General features: G+C 46.5%; 1 protein-coding gene across 3 annotated transcripts in view; it reads left to right on the top strand.

Annotated features, from left to right (window-relative positions):
• Positions 1 to 22,493, top strand: part of AMOTL1 (angiomotin like 1) — a 132,787-nt gene that overhangs the window by 57,076 nt on the left and 53,218 nt on the right. For all 3 annotated transcript variants that reach the window (XM_030332785.1, XM_032595047.1, XM_030332784.1), the window contains 2 exons: positions 3,829 to 3,978; positions 8,052 to 8,979. In XM_030332785.1, coding sequence (XP_030188645.1) covers positions 3,829 to 3,978; positions 8,052 to 8,979 — 1,078 coding nt within the window. The remainder of the gene's footprint in view (positions 1 to 3,828; positions 3,979 to 8,051; positions 8,980 to 22,493) is intronic.

The following is a 22,493-nucleotide window of genomic DNA, read 5'->3' as shown; positions in this document are numbered from 1 at the left end:
AAAATACGCCCTGTTCCTGAGCCCCTGGGCCGGAGCCACGCCCTAGAGGCGGGGCTTCCTGGGTGGGAGTGGTATCTGGGAGTGTCTGTGGCTTCTCCTAGTTTTGCTCCTGGGTGTGGAGAACGCTAACAAAGCCAACAGCATTCCCCCTCGTATGTTGTCCTATGTCGTGTAACATAAGTCACATGTTTACTTCCAGTTTCTCATGTCAGAGAGCCTTGACCCCATTGGGTAGATCTTGTACCCTGCGTTTCGCATAAGAAAACAGACCCGCTCTGTGCCATAACGAGTTCCTAGTGGAGATTCTGAACTACAATAGGCAGGGAAGGATTATGTGTCTGTGGGATTAAGGGCGAGGCCTCCCTTGCATTTTTGCTCTGCAGCCCAGCAATCTGATGCAGACCCAGTGACACACATTCTTGTCATTTTACCTTGTCTTATAGGTGACGAAGCCACAAATTGCACGAGCCCTGTAGGGTATGTCAGTGCAGGGAGCTTCTCTTGGTTCTCTCGGTGGAGCTATGATACCAGGCCTGTCTGCCTGCCAGGCCGTCTGCTGATCTGCTGGGCTTTTCTTTCTTCAGCTCCTAGGAGTGGGGGCAGCGGTGGGAACGTAACTCTCCAAGAATGTGTGGGACACCCCAGCGTACAAAAAGAAAGAAGCCTTAAATGATAGTTGATATGTATCTCTATATGCTCTCTGGCCTGGAGCCCTTGAACCTGTTCTCATGTGGCAGGCCATTGGATAAAGATGTGGAAAATCAATTTGTACCAGTGTTGTTACTGGGGTCGGGTTCTTGGGGCTCCACAAGGATAGAAACTTGAGGCTGGACCCCAAAATCAAAGGCACAGGCAAGGCTCTACTGGGGCTACAGCTTGAGCTGAAGGAGACCCAGCACTAACAGAGAGTGGTTAGACTGGCCTGCTGGGACACAAGGGAGTAAAAGTCCTAGAGCGAAAACTCCCCCTCAGGTTCCCACTCTGGCTTAATATGCTAATGAAGGGGGGAAAGTACTTCATCTTTTCTTTTTAAAATTTGTTTACGTTTATTTATTTTGAGAGAGAGAGCACACAAGCAGGGTAAGCTTATTTATTTTGAGAGAGAGAGTGTGGAAGCAGGGTAGGATCAGAGAGAGAGAGAGAGAGGGAGAGAGAGAATCCCAAGCAGTCTCTGCACTTTCTTTGCAGAGCCCCACGCAGGACTCGATCCAACCAACCATGAGATCATGACGTGAGTGGAAATCAAGAGTCCCTTGCTTAACCGACGGAGCCACCCAGGCGCCCCCAAACGTGCTTCATCTTGATTGGTTGGAAGGGCCTCGTCCTGATTGGTTGATATTGGCAGGCAATTCAGGCAGCTCATTGGTGCTTTTAGGAGCCAGGGTCCTCTGTTTTAAGTCCAGCTTGTACGCTGGGCCGCATCTTGGTTCTGCTCTCTAAAAGAGGCGATTTAACAGTAACAGCCAACAGAAGGCGCCCGAGGTACATAATGTTTTCCACTTGGGGCTTGTTCTCATGGTCCCTAACTGTCTCATTGTGGTGATGAGAATGGCTTAGTGTAGAGGTTTTAATTAGGTTCTTAGGTTGCAAGCATATGTCTATACAGAAACACACACACGCACCCTGCGCATTCCTTTGTATGCATCTACACGTACACATATATACCCTTAATTAGGCCTCAGTTTCATTAGCAGCTTGCTCTCGGTTTTCATTTAAAATTTATAGTCCCGTGACTAGACGGTGTCACCCAAAGTGACATGTGCTTGCACGTGGCCGTTCCTGACCCAGATCCACTATGAGAAAACACCACTCTTTGTTTTGTTGAAGTACGTGGGTCCTCAACACCTCTCTGGCGCTGATTTGGTGGGGGGGGGGGGGGCTGAGGGCGCAGAAAGGTGTTTTCGTGTTGGGGGATTTTTGCCAGTGTGCACTGTTCTCCCTCCAGCTTAGGGCATCTGAGCTTTGGCTGCACACTGGAATCGGTTGAGGAGTTTTACATACAGGAGCCTGGGCCCCATCCCCCGAGATTCCACTTGACTAGGCCTGGAGGAAGCCTGGGTATTAGGATTTTAAAAGTTCCTCGGCAACTGTCATGGCAGCCAGGGTTGCACCCTGCATTTCTCTAATTTTCCACCAGCATTTTCCACCTGCTGAAGTAGAAGCCAGGTAAGAATTTGCCTTAGGATCTAGGTCATCTGTGATTCTTAATTTTAGCCTGAGACTTTTAGATTTATAGATGCAGAAGATGAGGCCCAGAAAGGGGCAAGTTTCTTCCAGGGTAGTCTTTGCAGTTTGGCCAAAGAGAGAACCCTGACAGGTAATGTCATAGGCATTGGAACTACAATGTTAGACTGATCTCCATGTACTACACCATTCATATTTGGTTTATATTCATCTTTAGGTTGAGAGGCACTACTACATTATTTTAGCTTTACAAGATAAATATCCTAGCTGTCAAAACGTTTCTTTTTTTCACTCTAGTCCACACATGCCTAAGATATATGTGAGCAGAGTTGCAAACCCTTCTTTGTGTGTTGAAGAAACTGAGGAAGATGATGACTAAATCCCCATCTATGGCCTCAATAACTAGTTACTACTAGCTTTGGCCTTGTGAGAAAAGAGCTGATAAAAAAACCCAGCAAGAAATTTCAAATTACTTTCAAATTAGTTTGAGGTTATAGCTGAAAAACATTTTTGTTCTAATGGAATTATCATTTGGTCAAGGATTTTAATTTAAAAAGAAAAGCACGATTCTTCCCCTGGAGTAAAGTAAGCTACTTTTTTTTCCCCCCCAGGTTTATTTATTTTGAACGAGAGAGAGAGAGAGAGAGAAAGAGAGAGAGAGAGAGAGAGAGAGAGAGAGAGCATGCAAACAGGGGAGGAGCACAGAGAGAGGGAGGGAGAGAATTCCAAGCAGGCTCTAAGCCATCAGCACAGAGCTCAATTCGGGGCTCCAACTCACAAACTGTGAGATCATGACCTGAGCCAAAATCAAGAGTTGGATGATCAACCAACTGGGCCACCCAGGTGCCCTGTAACTAAGCTACTTTTGCCAAAAAGAGCCTTAAATGTGGTGTCCAAGCAGAGAAGTCAGTGCGAGGAGGGAAGAGAGCAGGGGCCGGGCTGCTGAGTGTTCCCACGATGTTGTATGTGCCTATCAGTGTTATTGTAGTGGTATCTCATGTTCAGTGCCCATAGGATTGAGTACTGTGTCACATTTGATTGGAACAGGAAGCGCACTCTGGTTTGTGTGTGACGGAGATAAAGTGGAAAGGCGGTGCTTGGTAGAGGGCCGGAACCCATGACCCGGACCCACAGTGCCACATGGGGCTCCAGAAACCTTGAGCGGAGCGCTTTGTCCTGGGCTGGGATGTGCTCGTGCTGACATATGGTCTAGCAAAATGGCCAACCCCTCTCTGCATCTTTTAGGTATTCTGCTCTCCCCGTTTTGGTATTTCCTTTGCTGGCCTCCCCACCTCCCTCCTTTCTGTCCCCCACCTTGACCAGCCCAAACTTTGGGACTCATCCAGTTCTGCAGAGGGCTTGATTTTTGTCAGTGTTGCTGCTGCTGCCCTTGGAACCGGGTTGTGTAAAAGCGTCATGACTTCACTCAGTGTCTCTTGAAGATTGTTATTCTGACCTCATGGGTCATTTTGGTGGGTGGCTGGCCTTGCGATAATTCTGAATGGTAACTCTGGAATTTTATGAATCAAAAAGGCAGCTCCGAGTCGAATGTGGGAAAATGCCTCGTGGGCTCTCATGAGTCACACAGGAAGGAGGGAGAGGAGGACTTCGGTGGCACTAATACGCACGTTGCTTTTTCCCCAGGACCCTCTCCTGTTTGTTACCGCTCCGGTAGTCCCACCCCGATTCTAGAAGACCCCAACTACTTTTTCCCAGATTTCCAGCTCTATTCTGGGAGGTGCGAGGCATCTGCTCTGACGGTGGAGGCAAAAGGTGGCATCAGGGAAAAAGTTGGTAAGTTCTTTTACCGGCATTTGGTTTGGAAAAGCAAGATGATCATATGTTTCTGATTTTTAGCCTTTTTTTGCATAATTTTTTCTCTAGCCTCCCTTTAAGAATCAGCCAGTTGTATTATTGATTGTCTCTTTATTAGTAGGTGCCTTATTTTTAATGGTTTTGCTATGGCGTCAATAGACTATTTTACGATATCATGTGACTCTCAGCAGGGTTCTTACTGCAGGAACTTGAGAGCTACACCATTTATTCCCTAATTTTTCTCTGATTCCTAAATACTTTTTTTGTATCCTTTCCCAGGATCTTTTTTCCTTCTCTGCTTTCACTTTGATCTCTTTTTTGCAAATAATTCAGAAGCTCAGAAGAAATCCAAAACTATAGTAGGGAGGGAGCTGTTTCCTCTATGAAAACTTCCTGCCTATTTTTGAGGGCTTTTGAGATTGGTAAAACTGGAAGGGAATCTTTAAAATCACTGTAGGGAAGGATCTCATGGTTCTTGGCAAATGTGCTTATGAAAAGGGAATTCAGCAGTTTTCGTGCTTGATGAGACCCCATTCCTTTTATTATTCATCCCCCAAAATCATTTTCTTTTGGAAATATATTTTTATTTAAATTTATATTCAAGTTATTCACAGCATTCATTTTTCTTTGAATTTGCTTTCAAATTTCAGAGCAGTTATTCTGAGGGTAAGGACTGTGCTCTCTTTACCTTCTGCCTCGGCACCTGTCAGAATGGATGTAACAGATTGGCAGTCAGGATTTGCACAGTGAACGTGTGGCCCATTTCAGCCTGCATGGATCTCTTCATCGCTTATTACAGTTATTTGGCAATTCATCTTATGTGGACTTCGAATAATCTGTTTTTAGTGTTTAAAATTTTTTATTGTTGAGCTTTGGGTTTATATGTCAGTTATAATATACATTCTCTGAAGGTAGGGAGTAAGTTCGCTTTTACTACACATGTGGTCTTGTGAAGCAGATATGAAGCCTGCCCATTTTACAGAGGAGAGAGGTTCAGAGAAGCCAGAAAACTGGAGTGAGATCTCACAGGTGTGATTTGGGATTGTGGGGGCGAGGCAGAGTGATATGATCAGAGCTGAGCTTTAGGAACCAGCCTGCAGAGTTTTTGAATTTGCTGGGCAGGTATTTTCTGAATGCCTTCTGTGTGTCAGGGTTGTATTATAGGCACTGGAGATACAGCAGGTGAATATTAACAGATAAAGTTTTGCTGTCCGGTTCTTGAATTCTAGTAGAAGAAGACAGATAAGAAATGCAGTGTGGATCGAAGAAAGAGATCAGAGGCAAGTGATGTTAGGAGGCTATTCAGGACATCTAGGCAAGTGGTAAGGAGAGCCCAAACCCAGGACGTGGCTGAGGGCATAGAAGTTAGGGTTGCGGTCTTTTGCTGTCTCAGAGACACTAAAAATGTCATCTAGTGCCACCTTTTCTCATATTTTAATGCCAAAAAGAGTAAAAGTGATGTAACCCTTGACAGCCCATGCCAAAAAAAGGCACAAAGCCAATGACATATATCTGTATATATGCACATGTGTATGTGCAAGTATACGTATATCTATATATTTTGTAAGCATACCCCACCACCTTTATTTTTTCTCATTTCACTGTGGACTGAGAAAAACCAGCTTGGCAGTTGATCAAATGTGGGGAGAAAAGGAGACAAAGGGCCAAAAGTTCATCTGAAATTTCTATCTGGATGACTCATAGATGATAAGGATGTCACTTAGAGGAAAAAAAAAAGAAACCCACAAAACAAAGAGGCAACCTTGGGGAAGAAAGATGTTTTGAGGGGAGATGATGTGTTCTGTGTACATATAGAAACACAGAGCCATCATTGCATGGAATCGTAGAACTGAGGCTGTTTGGAGATGGTCGAGTTCTGTTCTGCCAATTTGCAGAGGAGATTGAGCTCAGAGACAGTAAACGATTTGCTCAAGGTCATGCCAAGGTCATGCCGGTAGTAAGAGCTAGAACTTTTACTGTCCTCATGCTGTGTAATTTCCTCAGTACACTACTTATTAGTATTGTTGTGAGATGGATACATTGTATATTTCTTGGCATTCATTAGGTATTCTTTGCTGGTTAAATGTTTGCTCCCCCATTATGCGCTTCCCTGGATTGCGCACTAGGGAGAGCCAGATGAGGTGGCATGATCCTTGCCTTGAAGAAGCTGAGAGTCTTGTGTAAATAAACCATTTCCATCTACCGTGATAATTGCTGTAATGGTGATATTGACAAATGGAGTGGGACTTAGGAGAAGGAGGGCTTCAAGCCTGCTGGGCTGCAGAGGGACACGATTAACTCAGAGGCAGCTGTGAAGCTATCACGTACAGCACGTCTAGGAATGTCCCAAGGAGACATGGTGAGGTGCACCTTTCTAGGGAGAGGGAGCCAAGGCCTAGAGGCAGGAGGGAACTGACATGTCTGGGAAGTACGTGGTCTTAAGTGCTGGTGGCCTGCACTGTTGCTGGATAAGTAAGGCCATACCTGCTACCTCCTAGGGTAGAATGTCAGTTTCATCTGGTAACTAACCCCTGAGGAATCTTGTGCAGGGGAGTGATATTATTAGGTTTTCCTATTCAAACAGTCTTTCAGGGTAATGTGGAAGATAGGTTGAGGTCTAAGGGGTGGGTTTGGAGGTGGGAATGAGAGGCGTGTCAGAGAACTAGATAAGGAGGCTGCTGGAATTGTCTGGGTATGAGACACCAAGGGCTTTGCAGTGTTGTGGAATGAACACAGATTTTGTTGTAGAATGAGTCAGGTCCTGGTTCTGGCCTTTGCTGCTCCTGTGACATCTGTCATTGCCTTCTCTGAACCTCCCTCCTCATCTGTAAGATAGGGGAAATGGATATCTGTGTCGTATGATTTTATGTGCCTCATACGATTTTATGTGGAATAAACAAAATAACGTATGGAGAGAATTTAGCACAAAACTTGATACTTCATATACACTTTTCAAATGGTTCTTGGGGTTATATTGTGGTTATTAATAATAAACTTGGAGATTGGGATGGGAATGAAGAAGGTTGGGAGAGATGTTCAGGAGGTAGAATTGACAGGCTGACCCTGGATGTTGGAGGTAGGGGAAAAGGAAGGAATTTTGGAAAACTCCCAGGTTTCTGGCTTGGCAAGGAGTAGATGAGGCAGGGATATGGGGTTGGGTGAGGGTGAGGTTGGGGGTGCGGAAGGCATGTTGAGTTTGAAGGACTAATGGACCGTCTGCTGGTCGTTGTAGGTGTGGGTCCAGAGTCAGTGGTTGAAGACCAGTGGCAGGTGTGATGATGGAGGAAATTCTGTTGAGTGAGGGTGGAGGGCATTCAGGGCAGAGTTGTGGGAAACACCAGAATTTAAGGAGCAGGTGGGGAAAAGGGAGTCAGAGAAGTGCACGGAGAGGCAGGGGCTGGAACCAGGGCGGGTGTTGGGAGTGGGAGACCTGGATGCTGAATTAGGAGAGCGTTTCAAGAAGCAGATGATCAACGTGCAGAATGCTTCAGAGAGGTGAGGTGCATACTACAGGAGGTGGAAAATCCTCATTGGGCTCGGTTGCTAATCAGAGCAGTAGGGAGGGTGTTGAATGGAGCATCTGGAAAGTGGAGACCAGCGAGTGCAGATCGCGTACTGAGGGCAATCAGAAGAGAAGGGGAGGAGAGATACACGGGCGGCAGTTAGGGGGACATGGGTAGGGCCAAGAAAAGGCGATTGCTTTTTGCTTGATCTTGGTTTTTGGCTTGCATTTATTTTTTAAGATGGGGAAGATTTGGCATGTTTGTGTGCGGAAGGGAAGGGGCCGGTGGGGAATTCAAAGGAAGGGGAGAGGGGAAGGACAGAGCAAGGTCCGGCAGGAAGTGGGAGGCCTGGCAGTGGAGAGTGGTAGAGACGCTTTGAATTGGAGAAACACTTCCTGAGAAACTGCGGGGTAAATCGAGGTGGCAGGGTATTTGAAAGCTTGTCTTTAAGTGCTACTGTGGCTCGAATGTTCATTATTCACCATGCATCAGTAGGCCGGTATTCCTGTGGAATATCCTGATACCTTTTCTCCCGCGTTTATCTTTCAGTTGAGGATCCTCTGTGCAACTTCCACTCCCCAAACTTCCTGAGGATCTCAGAGGTGGAAATGAGAGGTTCCGAGGATGCGGCAGCTGGAACAGTGTTGCAGCGGCTGATCCAGGAACAACTGCGGTATGGTACCCCGACCGAGAACATGAACTTGCTGGCCATTCAGCACCAGGCCACAGGGAGTGCAGGACCAGCCCACCCTCCAAACAACTTTTCTTCCACGGAAAACCTCACCCAAGAAGACCCACAAATGGTCTACCAGTCGGCACGCCAGGAGCCGCAGGGTCAAGAACACCAGGTGGACAACACGGTGATGGAGAAGCAGGTGCGGCCCACACAGCCTCAGCAGAACAATGAGGAGCTGCCCACTTACGAGGAGGCCAAGGCCCAGTCCCAGTTCTTCAGAGGGCAGCAGCAGCAGCAGCAGCAGCAGCAGCAGGGGGCTATCGGCCATGGCTACTACATGGCTGGGGGCGCCAGTCAGAAGGCCCGGACTGAGGGGAGGCCCACGGTGAACCGCGCCAACAGCGGGCAGGCACATAAGGACGAGGCGCTCAAAGAGCTTAAGCAGGGCCACGTCCGCTCACTCAGTGAGAGAATCATGCAGCTGTCCCTGGAGAGGACCGGAGCTAAGCAGCACCTCCCTGGCTCAGGGAGCGGAAAGGGGTTCAAGGCGGGAGGGGGCCCCTCCCCCGCCCCGCCCGCAGGCAAAGCGCTGGACCCCCGGGGTCCTCCACCTGAGTACCCCTACAAGACCAAGCAGATGATGTCCCCGGTCAGCAAGACCCAGGAGCACGGACTTTTCTACAGTGACCAGCACCCGGGGATGCTCCACGAGATGGTCAAGCCATACCCTGCTCCTCAGCCTGCGAGAACAGAGGTGGCCGTGCTGAGGTACCAGCCGCCCCCGGAGTACGGGGTCACGAGGTGATTATCAAGCCCAGAGGTTTTAGTCTGGCGCGTCAGAATTCAACCCATTATGTTCTTAGTGCTTGTTATTTTCAAGGCATGTTACGTTTTGCCATCAGTTTTGTTGTTGTTTTTTTTTCCTGTGCATAATATTTAATAAGCCACTTCTTGGCCAAAATACGTAGAGTGAAACAGAACAGAGAGCAACTAGGGATATTCTCCAAATGTAACAGAAGGCGACTGGGGATTTCTGAGTTGAGGGGAGGAGACTCCGTTGTTGGCTGTCCTGGGGAGCTGTGCCCAGTGGCCAGGCAAGGCAGCAATTTTCCTGGCTGGCTTTGTGGAGAGCGTCCAACTCCCGGAGCATGTTATTACCGTGGGGTTTTATGGAGCCTTTCTTCATTGTAGATTGGAAAGGAAAACGTAGTCTGATCGCTAGAACCGAGGAGTTAAAGAGGCCATAGAAATCATGTAGTCTCCCCTCCATATTGAACAGATGAGAAACTAAAACCTGGAGAGATTCATGCATTTCCACAGCCCACGGCTCCGAGGCTTCTGGAGCTAGGCTCACGTGTCCCGACTGTCAAAATCTCTCCCCTCCGTTGTGCTAATTCTAATCCCTCTTCTGATGACCCGGTGCATTCAGCAGCACTTGCTGACTGTAAACTCTGTGCAGCCTTGTACCAAGTTCAGAGATAGAGAAAGACTCCCTGCCCTCCAGAACCTGAGGGTGCTGTCCCCGGGGAGCCAGCCTCTGAGTCCATCGCTGCCATGCAGCATGCTGTGTGCTCGGAACCAGGGAGATAGTATGACTCACAACTGGAGGGGCGGTGGAAGAGCCCCACAGGGGAGGTGACCTCCAAACAGGGTCTTGAAGGACGAGCAGGAGCTGTGGGGAAATCATGCGAAGAGAGGAGGTAGCAGAGCACGCCATGCAGGGGGCGCGCCGTGCAGGGGGCGCGCCGCCTGTTTGTCTCGGATGAGCTGCAGTGCCACTGGTGGGGGCAGTTTGGCCAGCAGTGGCAGAGGTGTGTTAGAACAGGGAGCAGAGACCGACTGGTAGAGGGCTTTGGGAGTCCTACTCTGGAGTTTGGAATTTAGCCGTAAGCGATCAGGAAAGCCAGTGTTTTCAAGTCGAGACTCTGGTGATGTTTATTAGGCTGACCTCAGGGGCAGTGAAGGGTGGTGATGAAGCAGAGGAACAGGACTGGGGACCATGTGGACCTTCAGGAACAATTTCAATGGTCCAGCAAGGAATTGGGGCCAAGTTTGAGGCCAGAGGGGTAGGGGAGCGTTATATACTGTGCAGAATTGGTGGGATTTAATGACTGATCAGGTATGGAAGCTGAGGAATCATAGGGCAATTGGAAACCAAGCTCTCAAGGGAGAAATTGGGTCCGAAGATACAAATTTGGGAGTTCCCGGCATTTCGATGTTGCCGAGCTTCTTGGGGAGAGTGTGGAGCGTGAGAAGAACAGGCAGGGGGCCACTGCCTGTTATTGGCTATGTCTTCATTTTCACAGAGGGCCTTATTTATCTGTTTCTAAATCAGACGAGTCGAGTTTTCCCTGTGCGACCCCAGCGACTGGGCGCAGGGCATACCTTGGCTGTCCATCTTCCGAAAAGGGTGTGACTGGCCCTGGCAGGAAGAGAGCTGGCCAACGTGCCCTTTTCTTCCCAGCTGCTGACACGTTTCCACACACTGGGCCAGAAATGCCAGCTTGGGAGCAGTACGATACCTTTCAGACCTCTGACGGGCTGCAGAACTCATTCTTCCTAAAGGGGGCACAGCCTGACCCCACTGAGGAATCCAAGATGGGGCCCACGGGGCTCTTGCCTCTTACGCTTTTATAGTTCCTTAAGCCACAGGAGACATTTAAACTTCAAAAGCACCAGGTTTGAAGAAGGGGGGAAAGAGTCTTCATATCTCCAATTGGTGCCACATCGATTCCAGAGACTTGTGTAAAGTAGTCTGTGATGTTTATCGCACGATCATATCAGAGTTTGGTTTGTGATACTTCACAGTTTTTCCTAAACATTTAACTTAGCCTCTAGAGCTTGGTAGACGGTGGGAATATCCCCACATCAAGCCACTTCCCTTTGGCTTTACAGCAGTGCCTAAAGTGGGTCATTCTGCTTTTCATCATTTGGCAGTACGTGCGATATGGAGTGGCGAGATATGGGAAGGGGAGGAGGGAAACGCCAACAGGAGATGTACCCAGTTATTTGTGGAAAGTGTCATTTGTCTCAAAGCTATGACGTTAAAAAGAAGAAATGTATGAGGGATTTGAGCCAATTGCCAGTCTTGGCAGCTGGATTGACATGGCACATCAAAATGGCGCAGGGGACGTAACAGACAGACCATTGAGGCTTGGCCCCAGAGCTACAAGGGCCCTTTGTGAGCCTGGCCATGGCGAGCCAGCATGGCTCCGGCGGCACAGCCCTGGGCTGACAGAGTAAACAAAGTTGTATCCACACCAGCCCTGCTCCAGACACATCCACCGTGGTCTGAACTTCAAGGGTTGGATCTGAAACTCAGCAGCATGTGATGTTCAAGTTTTCTTTGAGCCAAGAGATGAGCAGGGCTCCTTTTAATTTCATGGATACATTCTCTTGTGCCGAAAGGGCTATCTGTTTGTCATTTATGGCAATGGTTTCAGAAGCCTGATGAGTCAATACATAATAGACTCCTGGACGTGAAGGAAAAGCCACTGAGTGAGATCATGGAGTCCATGGCCTTGCCTTGTGATGCAAAAAATAGGCTCAGTATGTGGTGAAGATTCATTCAGTGGTTTTGTCCAACCCTTTACTTTGTTCAGACTTCACTGATTTTTTTGCCTAGAGGTGGAAAGGTCCAAAAGACGAGTGAGACAAGAGTGTAGAGCTTATGATAAGAGGAGTATGAACTTGGAGTTCTGGCCTTCATAGTACTGACTCACCATAGCTTATAAATTCACCTGCCCTGATCTGCTAAAGACGGACATGTGTGGTAGTCTGTTGTAAAGCGTGTTAGTCTTCTCTGGTGGGAACCCCCATGGAGAGCCTATCAGTCAAAGCCTCCTTGACTTGTACCACCTTGGCCCTTGTTGTGGGTGAGGCTAATGGAGAGGGGGAGACCGAGGTCCTGCTGAGGTGGCTGGGGGGACCTCCAGGGAACAAGAGCCAGCCATGGATGAAGGCTCTGGTTCTTTTTCTGCTCCATACTTCTTACCCTTCAACCCAGAAGTGGAAATGGACGGATACAAAGGAGGACAAGGTGAAAATTGGACAGGCTGTTCTATGTAGAATTGTGCTTTAAAAAAAAAAAAAAAAAAGGCAAGCATTTGGGTGTTCATTCTGACTCAGTTTGTGGAAACAGGACACTTCTAGAAGTAGTGACTTGGGGTACGGGACTGTACTGTGAATGGAAGCGAACGTGTGAGTGGGTGCTGGTGGGTGAGCTGACCTCTGTCACAGCGCTTGGAGTACGTTAATCAAATGCATGTTTGCTTTCCAAAGAAATCCGACCATATTTCCAAAAGTGGAAGCCGAAGATGCCAAAGAATTACTCAAAATATCCTACTTTCTTAATACAATTACTGTTAATATTTTTCCTATACACATTAAGTTTTTCACGTGTTGTAATCCTAGATTATATTTAGTTTAGTATCGTAGCTTTTTTTAGGTAGTTTTGTGTCACATTCTTTTTGCAGTGTGTAATTTCCATAGCCATCCTTTTTATTGCTGTGTAATATTTTATAGAACATATAACTTACATCATTTTTTCTATAAATAATGTAATAAACATCATCATGCATATCAAATTTTTCATGCCCTGGCCCCTAACCCTTAACCTCTGACCCTAATCCTAATCCTGACCCTGAAACTAGCCCTGGCCCTCTTGAGGGGCTTCTGGGCTGCAGGGTGCCGGGAATATACCTTATCCCTCACCCTGGCCCTAGCCCTGACCTTGGCCTTGACCCTGACCCTAACCCTGGATCTGGGAGAGTGACTTCCTGAATGCACAATGGAAGAGACTGAGAGGCAGCCTGACTGTTCTGGAGAAGAGTCCAAACATTTAAGAATTGGTAGTATTTCAGGGCGCCTGGGTGGCTCAGTCGGTTGAGTGACCACCTCTTGATTTCTGCTCAGGTCATGAACTCACCATTGTGGAATTGAGCCCCCAGTCAGGTTCTGCCATGACAGAGTGTAGCCTGCTTGGGATTCTCGCTCTCCTTCTCTCTCTGCCCCTCCCCTGCTCTCTCTCTCTCTCAAAATAAATAAAACTTAAAAAAAAAAAAAGAATTGATAGTATTTCTGAAAATGAGTGTGAAGGTGGAGATAAAAACAGAAGGACCAGTTGAAAGTCTGTTTAAAGAGTCTTTGGAGCCCAGGTTCCCTCCTTGCTTCAGCTCAGTGGATGGTTACCCTATCTGTTCTCACCCCACCTGTTCTCTGGAGGGGGTCTCTGAACTTTTGGTTTACTTTTTTAGGAATCATTGTTTAGAGTTGAAATTATTGGGTACATTGTAGCAAACCTTTAATGACTTGTGATTCCAGATACCTTTGTAAAAATATGATAGTGCCTGTATCACTGCCCTTTGACCAACAGTCACTACAGTTACAAAAACTTTGCTAATTTAATAGGCAGATGGCATTAATGATTTTAATTTGCAATTATAAGCTAGGTTATTGGGGGGTTATTTTACTAGTTAGATGGATTTGGTCTTGAAAATCAACTGTGTTTTTTGTTCGTATGATCTATACGTTATAATGGATTCAGAGTACACTAAAACCTGTTTCCTCTAATGCTTGCCCTGATTTTCCAGTTTCTAGAACTCTGTATGCTGGGCCTGCTGTGTAGGTTACCTCATCCTCGCTCTCTCCTTCAGTTCTGAGGGGTGGGTGGTGTCACCGTCACTGTCATATGGTGTGGGGGGAGGTCCATGATGTGCGTGGTAAACCCTCAGGCTTAGAGGTGAGTTAAAGTAACGTAGTCCCAGGCACCAGCGTGGGAAGTGCGGGAGCCAGTGAGCAAACCTGGGTTTCTCTGCCACACGCTGCAGCTCCCAGAAAGTGAGCCCTCGGCCACCCCACTGTATGTTGCAGTAGAGGCAAAAATACGGTTTTTATTTGGTAGCTCTCCTCTGGCGAATTTCTAACCAGATGTATATATCACACCTGATGTCCAGCCTGTGCTCTGCCCACTTCTGTTTTTTGCAGGAGGTCTAGAATACTGATGACGTATTCCAGACTCTAGGGGGAAAGGCCTCCAGATGCCCCCTTTGTCTCCAGGTATCTTAGAAGGCCTAGGAGCAAACTTAAGCTTGCTGACGGCTGTAGCTCTGAGCTACGGCTGGCTTCTGGCTTACTTTCATTTGGAGGGGGGGACCGAGGCAGTGTTGTCTGCCTTAGCCTCTTTTTAGCAGAATGCTTCAGTTACGGAAGAGAGGGTACTATTTTAATGACTAACTTTTGGGGAGCCTGGGTGGCTCAGTCGGTTAAGCGGCCGACTTCGGCTCAGGTCATGATCTCGCGGTCCGTGAGTTCAAGCCCCGCGTCGGGCTCTGTGCTGACAGCTCAGAGCCTGGAGCCTGTTTCAGATTCTGTGTCTCCCTCTCTCTGACCCTCCCCCATTCATGCTCTGTCTCTCTCTGTCTCAAAAATAAATAAATGTTAAAAAAAATTTTTTTTTAAAAAAATAATGACTAACTTTTATGGCTCAGGCAGTATCGATTTGGAAAAAGACTAAAAATGATTCCTGTCCACGAAGAGAGCACTCTCTTTCCACCTGTCCGTTGCCCTTTTTTGTCCTGTATCTTGGCTGATTCGCCTCATCAGCATAGGGGGTTTGATTTCCTAGCTTCCCAGGAGCAGAGAAAAGAGTGGTGACTGTTTACTAATATTTTATTCATCTGTGAACGTATTAATTTGATATTTAGTATGTAGGTGGATACGTTATAAAGGCCTGAAATGGTGGTGTTTGACCCAGCCCGCTGTCCGAGGCTGATAAAAGATGATGCAGCAAGAGGTGCTGTGGACTTCCTTGCACAGAGAAGCTTGCTTGCTTCTCCCCAGGGGCCCGTCATCTCCACCACCCTCTTCCCAGCAGGACAGGGGCTTGCCATTTCCTGTAGTCAGAGAGGGAACTTGTGGGTGTAACTAATGTCCTAAACCGCTCATGTTTTCCTTAAAAAGTGCGCTGTGCATTCCCCCCCCCGCCCCTCCCCCCGAGAAACCTCCAGGGCTGGCTTTATTTAGGATAGACGGCATTCTCTGGGAACATGCCAAATGGGGGTTCAGGGAGGAGGGAGGGAGCAAGAGGGGACACAGCCAAGGAGCACATGTGGCAAATGAAAGAGAGAGAACACCTCTCCCCAGGAAACTCCTGTCAATCCAACTGTGCAGCCAGAGTGCAGTTTAAAACACAAACAAGCATAAAGATTCATGCTAAAGAGCAGGGCTTACTTGGTGGGCTTGGCTTGAGGTTTGGAATGTGCCGTATTGCAAGAAAGAATGTTTGGTGGTCCCATCCTACTTTTGAGTCGGAAATGCCTGGAGGAGGAAGGAGAATTTTCAGAGTAAGTGTGTTTCCAGAGTGGCGATTTGTGGTTCATCCAGTTTTGAAAATGAATTGCCATGTAGGACAAAAGGTAAGCCAGATCCAGAGTTGTTGGATTAAAGACTACGCATTGCCCTTAACAAAAATGAGGCCATGGAGCCTCGTTTAAATTCCACCAGCTAAACGTGTGTTTTGAATACCAGCATTAGAATTTAGGAGTTTCTGCAGTTTTTAAGCTGGATTAGGGCTGGATGAGCTAGGTAAAATGCTGTTTATTCTGAGAAATGGCTCTGCAGTATGGGAATTTCAAAGGCTAGGGTCAAGTTCAGGTTACTTTCTCAGGAAACCTAACACAATTCCAGCTATGATGCATTAAACAAGTGACTTCTTCAAACAAGAGGATTGTCTATATCCATCCTGCATAGCAATAAATCTGATCTTAGTTTACGCAAGACTGGAGTCTTAATTTGGGCATTTACGAGTCTTACCGGTGTCTACACAGCCAACGGGTCTGGGTGGGGAGGCTGTGGGTTTGAGAGAAGATTTGAGGAGTTTTGAGTTCTGGCTCTTCGGTTTGGCAGTCAGTTGTGTTAAGTTCTCTGAGCCTCAGTTTCCTTATCTGCAACTTGTTACGGTTGATGTTTTCTAAAACTAACTGATTTTTCACTGCCAAAAAAAGAAAAAAGAAGGAAAATGGAAATTACCCGCAGTCCCATTATCCAGACTAACCACTGTTAAATACTCTGTTCTCTGTGTTGCTTTGAGGGTCAGAAAGTTATAAGAAAATACTGTTAGGTTGGGAAATTCTATGTAAATAGGTATTTTTGCTTAAGGAGAAGTCTTAAAATTTGAACCTCTTCACCATGAGCCAAGAAGCTCTTTATTATTTCGTTTCATTTTTTCATTCCTTTACCTCGTTTTGTTTACTTTCTGATGATTAAAATAACAATGCAGATTTTTTGGCTTATCTTTATTTTCTAATTTTTGTAAAGTTCATGTATTCCTTAGACAATGAATTTTTGTTTTAAGTAGCCATACATGTTCGTTGTGGAAATTATATAAAGAAAAATAGGACAAGAAAAAAAAAACCCATAATCCCATCACTTAGCATTAGTCACTCTGACCCTTTGTTATAATTCCTTCCAGTCATTTTCCTGCATGCTGTTTTTCACACATACTAGGTGAAATTCGAATATGTGTCTTATCTTGAGGATTTAAAAAAATCCTGGGGTACCTGGGTGGCTCAGTCGGTTGAGCATCTGACTTAGGCTCAGGTCATGATCTCACAACTTATGAGTTGGAGCCCCGCGTCAGGCTCTGTGCTGACAGCTCAGAGCCTGGAGCCTACTTCGGATTCTGTGCCTCCCTTCTCTCTCTGCCCCAACCCACTTGCATTCTGTCTCTGTCTCTCTCAAAAATAAATAAACATTAAAAACAAATTTATCAAAAAACAAAAATCCTTTCTTAGGGACTCAGTTAGAACTTGTTGAACTGAATTGTGAATGTCAGTAAACTGAAAAAGGCTATTTTGATTTTATTTCTCTATTAATAACTTTGCTTTCGAAAATGTATTTAGCCGTCTGCATTTTCTCTTTTGAATTCCTTGATTACATCCTCCATCCATTTATCCACTGATGTTTATTTTCGTATCATGGTTTGAAACATTTTGTCTATCACACAAGCCAGATTTATAAATGTTCGCAGGATGGCCTAATTGCAGATGAACATATAGTTTCATACGTTGGATATGGCTTGCTGATCACCCTTGCTGCTTGGGGATGTGGGGACCGCCGAGAGGGGACTGCTGGTCTGTTTGCATGAATTGCTCTGACAGTCACTGAATTCTGGAATTATCTCCAAAATGAGGCCTTTTGGTGAACGTTATAGCAGGGTCTTCAGCAGTGCTGTCCAGTAGAAGTACGGTGTGAGCCACACGTGTCTGCTTAGAAATGTTCTAGCAGCCATGTTTTCTTAAGAGTTGAAAGAAGACAAGTAAAGTTAATTTTCAAACCTAGTTTAGTTAACCCATTAAAAACCTATCTTTAAAAACATGTTTTAGTTAGTTAAAACTGTTGTCATTTCAACAGATAACCAACATAAAACAAAAAGCTATTAATGAGCTCTTTTACATGCCTTGTCCTAAGTCCTCAGATTTTGATGCACGTTCTACCCTTCTTGCGCATTTCAATCCAGACTTGCCACATTTCAGGTGTTTGGTAGCCCATGTGGCTCCTGGCTACTCTTTGGGACAGCACAAGTCCAGAAGGAAGGAGGGCCGTGTCCGAGAGAGAACGTCCTGATGGGTCCAGACACTACCTTGACATGATGCTCTCATTCCGCATCCCGCTGCGGGACAGCTGCTCAGAAGTCGGAGATTCTGTGGGCTGGAGTGTGCCTTGATCCCTTACTGAGCTTGAGGATTAGGGACCGTGGTGTTTGAAGGCGAAGGGACATTCAAGGGTGGTACCTCTTGCCTTTCTCCTAACACCTATTGGCAGTGCGTGATAAGAGAGGCTAACAGATATTAAGTACTTCCCTAAAGAGAGACACTGTGTGCAATGCTTTGTATTCCTTATCTCACTGAATTCTCACCACCACCCTGTCAGGTGGATATTATCATCATCACTTAAAGGTGAGGAAGTTAAAAGCTTTTCCACGGGTACCTGGTTAGAAAGAAGTCGAAGCAGAAAAAGGATACCCCATACTAAAGAGCAGTGCTCTCTTGTACTAACATGGGAGTTAGCCCTCGTGTGGTGCAAGGAGGGTGATTTCAAGCCCGGTTCAAAGTCCATTTTTAGGCTTTGTAAAGGCCTTGAAGTCTCTGCTTTGTGAATCCTGAAGGTTGTATACTTTAAAAGTAGGATAATGTATGGCATGAGATCAGTGAATGCCCAAGATTGTAAGAATTAAGTGATGCAGTTGACGTAAAATGCTAATGTGGTGCATTTACGGACAGGTGTTAGCAAATACGAAAGTTTAAGGGGCGCCTGGGTGGCGCAGTCGGTTAAGCGTCTGACTTCAGCCAGGTCACGATCTCGCGGTCCGTGAGTTCGAGCCCCGCGTCGGGCTCTGGGCTGATGGCTCGGAGCCTGGAGCCTGTTTCCGATTCTGTGTCTCCCTCTCTCTCTGCCTCTCCCCCCGTTCATGCTCTGTCTCTCTCTGTCCCCCCCCCCCAAAAAAAAAAAAACAACGAAAAAAACGTTGCAAATACGAAAGTTTAAATAAGCTCGTCTGTGAAGGTTTGCAGTATGCACAGAACAAATGGATTGTTGATTAGATGCCCTCAGTAACCTTGTTTCCGCAGTCCAAATAACATTGTCGCTCCCATTTTGAGCTGCATTTTGTGACCCCAAATACGTAAGAAGGGCAATAACACGGAGCCATGTTATTTATTATATTGGCCATCTCATGATTTGAGATTCTGTCATGAACCAATTATCCAGAGCCAATCTAAACACCAGAGGTCTCCTCTTTAATAGTGTAATGTTGAAGGTTTAGCCATTATTTGAAAGCTCATCAAGCATATATGGTCTCCTAACTTGCTCTTGGGCTAAATCAGTTGACACAAATGTATGGAGTACCAACTTAGTAGAAGTCATAATTTTCTACCCTCAAAAAAGATACATGCTAAAAACTTGGGAGAAAAGGCTCATGTATGAAAAATTAAATAATAATATATTTAAATAAAAATTCAGGAGAACAAAAGACATGATATAGTCCAGTGATTGTAGGTTGTCAGGATTGTGATTTAGGCATGTTGTAAGCTTGGAGGAAAGAAATGGGGAGCAAATTCTGGGGTCAGGCTATGGGCAGCATGGTCCAGAGTCATTGATGATGGAGGACCAGTCTACAAGGCTTCCCTGCATGACCCTTCTTTTGTCAAGATGTGACTCTTTCAATGCTATGATTCTTTTTTTTTTTTTTTCTTTTTTTAATACATCACTGTGGACTTGGGGACAAGAGGCTTTTTCAGCTTTGCTCAGACATATTTAAGTAACTGGTCGGTTCGGTGGCAGATGGAAAAAGGTCACTTTCTGTGGCGTTCCAAGGCTCATTGCATTCCTTCAGAAAGGAGCGGGACCTGGTTCATGGTACTGGCCTCAGTTTTTGTGAGCATTAGGTAAGGTGATGAAATGTGGTGCCTCCCAGATAGCCTAGGCCCGCAATGAGTGCCAGTAGAATGCTCTCTGTAGACAGGACATTAGCCCGTGGAAGCTAATAATGTTGAATGTAAGGAACAGTCCAAGAGAACAACTCAGAGGCAGATTTCCAGCCTTCCTGCTTCCCCCGAGGCTGCTCGAGCCTACAGAAGCTGTGATGCTTGGTGTTAGGGTGTGGATCATGGACACCCCATGGTGTGGTTGCTCCGACAAGGCCACGGGAACCCAGGAGCAAAGAACCAAAGGGTGGTCGCCTTCCCTCCCTGTTCTCGCCAGTATAGGGAGAAATAGTGAACTGCATGGACTCTGGAAACCAAAAGCCTGGACTTGGGTCTTCTTTATGTTCCTATTATCTCTGTTATATTTTGTAAGTTACCATCCTGCGCTTTGTTTTTCTCATCTAAGTAGTCTGACATTGATACCTATTTTATAAGGCAGTTATAAATGCAAAAAATGCTAATAAGTATTAGCCATAACAGAAAAAAATTTATTGGGACTTACGCATGCATTGCTTGGTGGGAGGATTTGTATTAGGGGCTGTGGGATTCAGGTGATAATAGTTAATGGTGATTATGACTAACTGTTTGACCAGTACTTCCTTTGTGCCGGGCTTTGTACATATTATTAGCTCCCTAAGTCCTTTAGCATCGAGCTAAGTTGTGCATTGTCCCAGGAAACCCAAGACGCATGGTGTCAAATAAGCTAGCTCTCTGACTTCACAACCTGCAGGGGAAAGAGGCGCACAAATCCCTGTAGCATCGCATTCTGTTCACAGGTGTTTCTCATTTAACTGTTGGTTCCCATCTTGTCTTTTTCCCTTTTCTCTGTGTCCCCGTTGCCAGGGTCACGGCCAATCAACAGCATTATCTTTGTAAGCTAAGGGTAGGTGGTTTTTAGTATGATCTCATGTGACATTTTCCTGTTCTGTCCCAACACCGTGTCCGCCTCATTCACGCTAAACCCACATCTGCCTTGTACAGATCGTTGAGCCCACCAACGCGTTGGCTGAGTAGTGGAGCCAATGAATAGAAGTTTGCTGACCTGCCTGCACATCATCCATTGTAATGTGGTGTTTATCGAATGTGTAACGGAGTTATTTATGTGGCCAATGTTCTCTTTAGTAGAAGAGTTCCCATTTTGAAAAAGTAAGTTCTTTTCTGTCGCCTGACTTTGGCAAACACCCTTTTCCTGCATTGCCACTCAGGTAACTAGTCACCATCATGGGTAACTTAGGCTGGCATTCAGAAAACACTTCCTTTTTGTTATATATCAGAGAAAGATGAGAAGATAAGCCTACCATTGACCATAGTGAGTCCCAAATCCCAGAGCTTAATAAATGTTAAAAGATAGAAGCCCTAGTCCAAAGCTGCCTGGGTCAAAGGGAAGCCCCATGGTTTGGAGAGCAGGTGATAGGTTCATCTGTACCCACCTCAGCTCCAAGGAGACACGCCACGTGTCCCTTACCTTGGATGAAGCGGGAAGGGAGTATGACACTCAGAGCCTTTCCACTCTTGCCACAAGTTGGACCTCATACACACAGGACGACACATAGTCATATACACGCTTCATTGTGGAAGGGGCACAAATTCATCAAAACGCTGAAGCGTTTTATTTCTGAAGAGACGGGCAGGTAGTTATGTCACAGGTATGGAGAGGGAGGGAGGAGGGGTGGTTTACATCCCCCCCCCCCCCCCCGTGACAACACTCCTTCTGAACTCCAAGGATGGCTGGAAGGTGGAGCCCGCTTAAGGAATAAAGAACCCAACTGAGCTCCATCGTTCTCCACCAGGCGTTGCAGAACTCAGATCCCAGCCATTTCAACAGGAAATGGAAGGGGCTTCCTGACTGAAGGCCTAAGGAAACCTAGTTGGGCAATCCCTCCCGAGCCTAGGTGTGAGGCTCTGGTGTTTGTTACCAAAGCGAGGCCTGTGGTAGGTCATGTTGTCGGGCTCTCCTGCATTTCTTCTGAGGTCGTCTTTATGAACGTCTGCATATCCGTGCAGGGAGGGCTAAGGTGGCCCTTCTCAAATTTTCTTCTAGAGTTTGACATTTAGGTGCCAGGAGTCGGCATTCGGAGGGCTCCTGACTGTATGATACGCTTACAAAATAAATGGCACGGAGCCTGACAGGGTCCAAAAACATTCCAGCAAGTATACCTAAAAGGAAAACAGAAGGCCACACAGTCTCCTGGGGAAAGTGGGGGCTTTGGCTCTGGCTGGCCAGGAATAAGGGGAGGTGACAGGGGCTGAGTGTCAAGGATTGGAAAGTAGCGGGATCTCCAGAGGACTCTGCCCTGGGATACAGAATGTGGGTGGTTTAGGGTTGCTGACCATTCTGCTCACTCCAGTTCCCAGACTGAATCCTAAAGGTTAGGGAGGTCAACAAGAAAACTTGTCTTCCCGAGTCTGCAGAAGAGAGACAGCCGTAGTTGGAGAACTGGCCACCCTGACTGCCTTTGGTGCTAATACCTGCGTGAGTTGTTGGTAGGAGCCCTTGGCTTAGGATGAGAAAAAATGCGATGATTCTTACGGAACAGAGAAGTGAGGAGGGGATTGTTAGGGAGTGAAGTCAGAGAGGGCAGCCCAAGATTTCAGATAAGCTAGTGCCTGGGCTTGGAACCATCTTTTTTTTTTTTTTTTTTTTTCCAACATTTTATTTATTTTTGGGACAGAGAGAGACAGAGCATGAACGGGGGAGGGGCAGAGAGAGAGGGAGACACAGAATCGGAAACAGGCTCCAGGCTCTGAGCCATCAGCCCAGAGCCCAACGCGGGGCTCGAACTCACAGACCTCGAGATCGTGACCTGGCTGAAGTCGGACGCTTAACCGACT

Source organism: Lynx canadensis, chromosome D1 (genome assembly GCF_007474595.2).
Source record: "Lynx canadensis isolate LIC74 chromosome D1, mLynCan4.pri.v2, whole genome shotgun sequence".
NCBI classification, from domain to species: domain Eukaryota; kingdom Metazoa; phylum Chordata; class Mammalia; order Carnivora; family Felidae; genus Lynx; species Lynx canadensis.
Note: the sequence above shows the minus strand (reverse complement) of the source record. Positions and strands in the feature narration are given on the sequence as shown.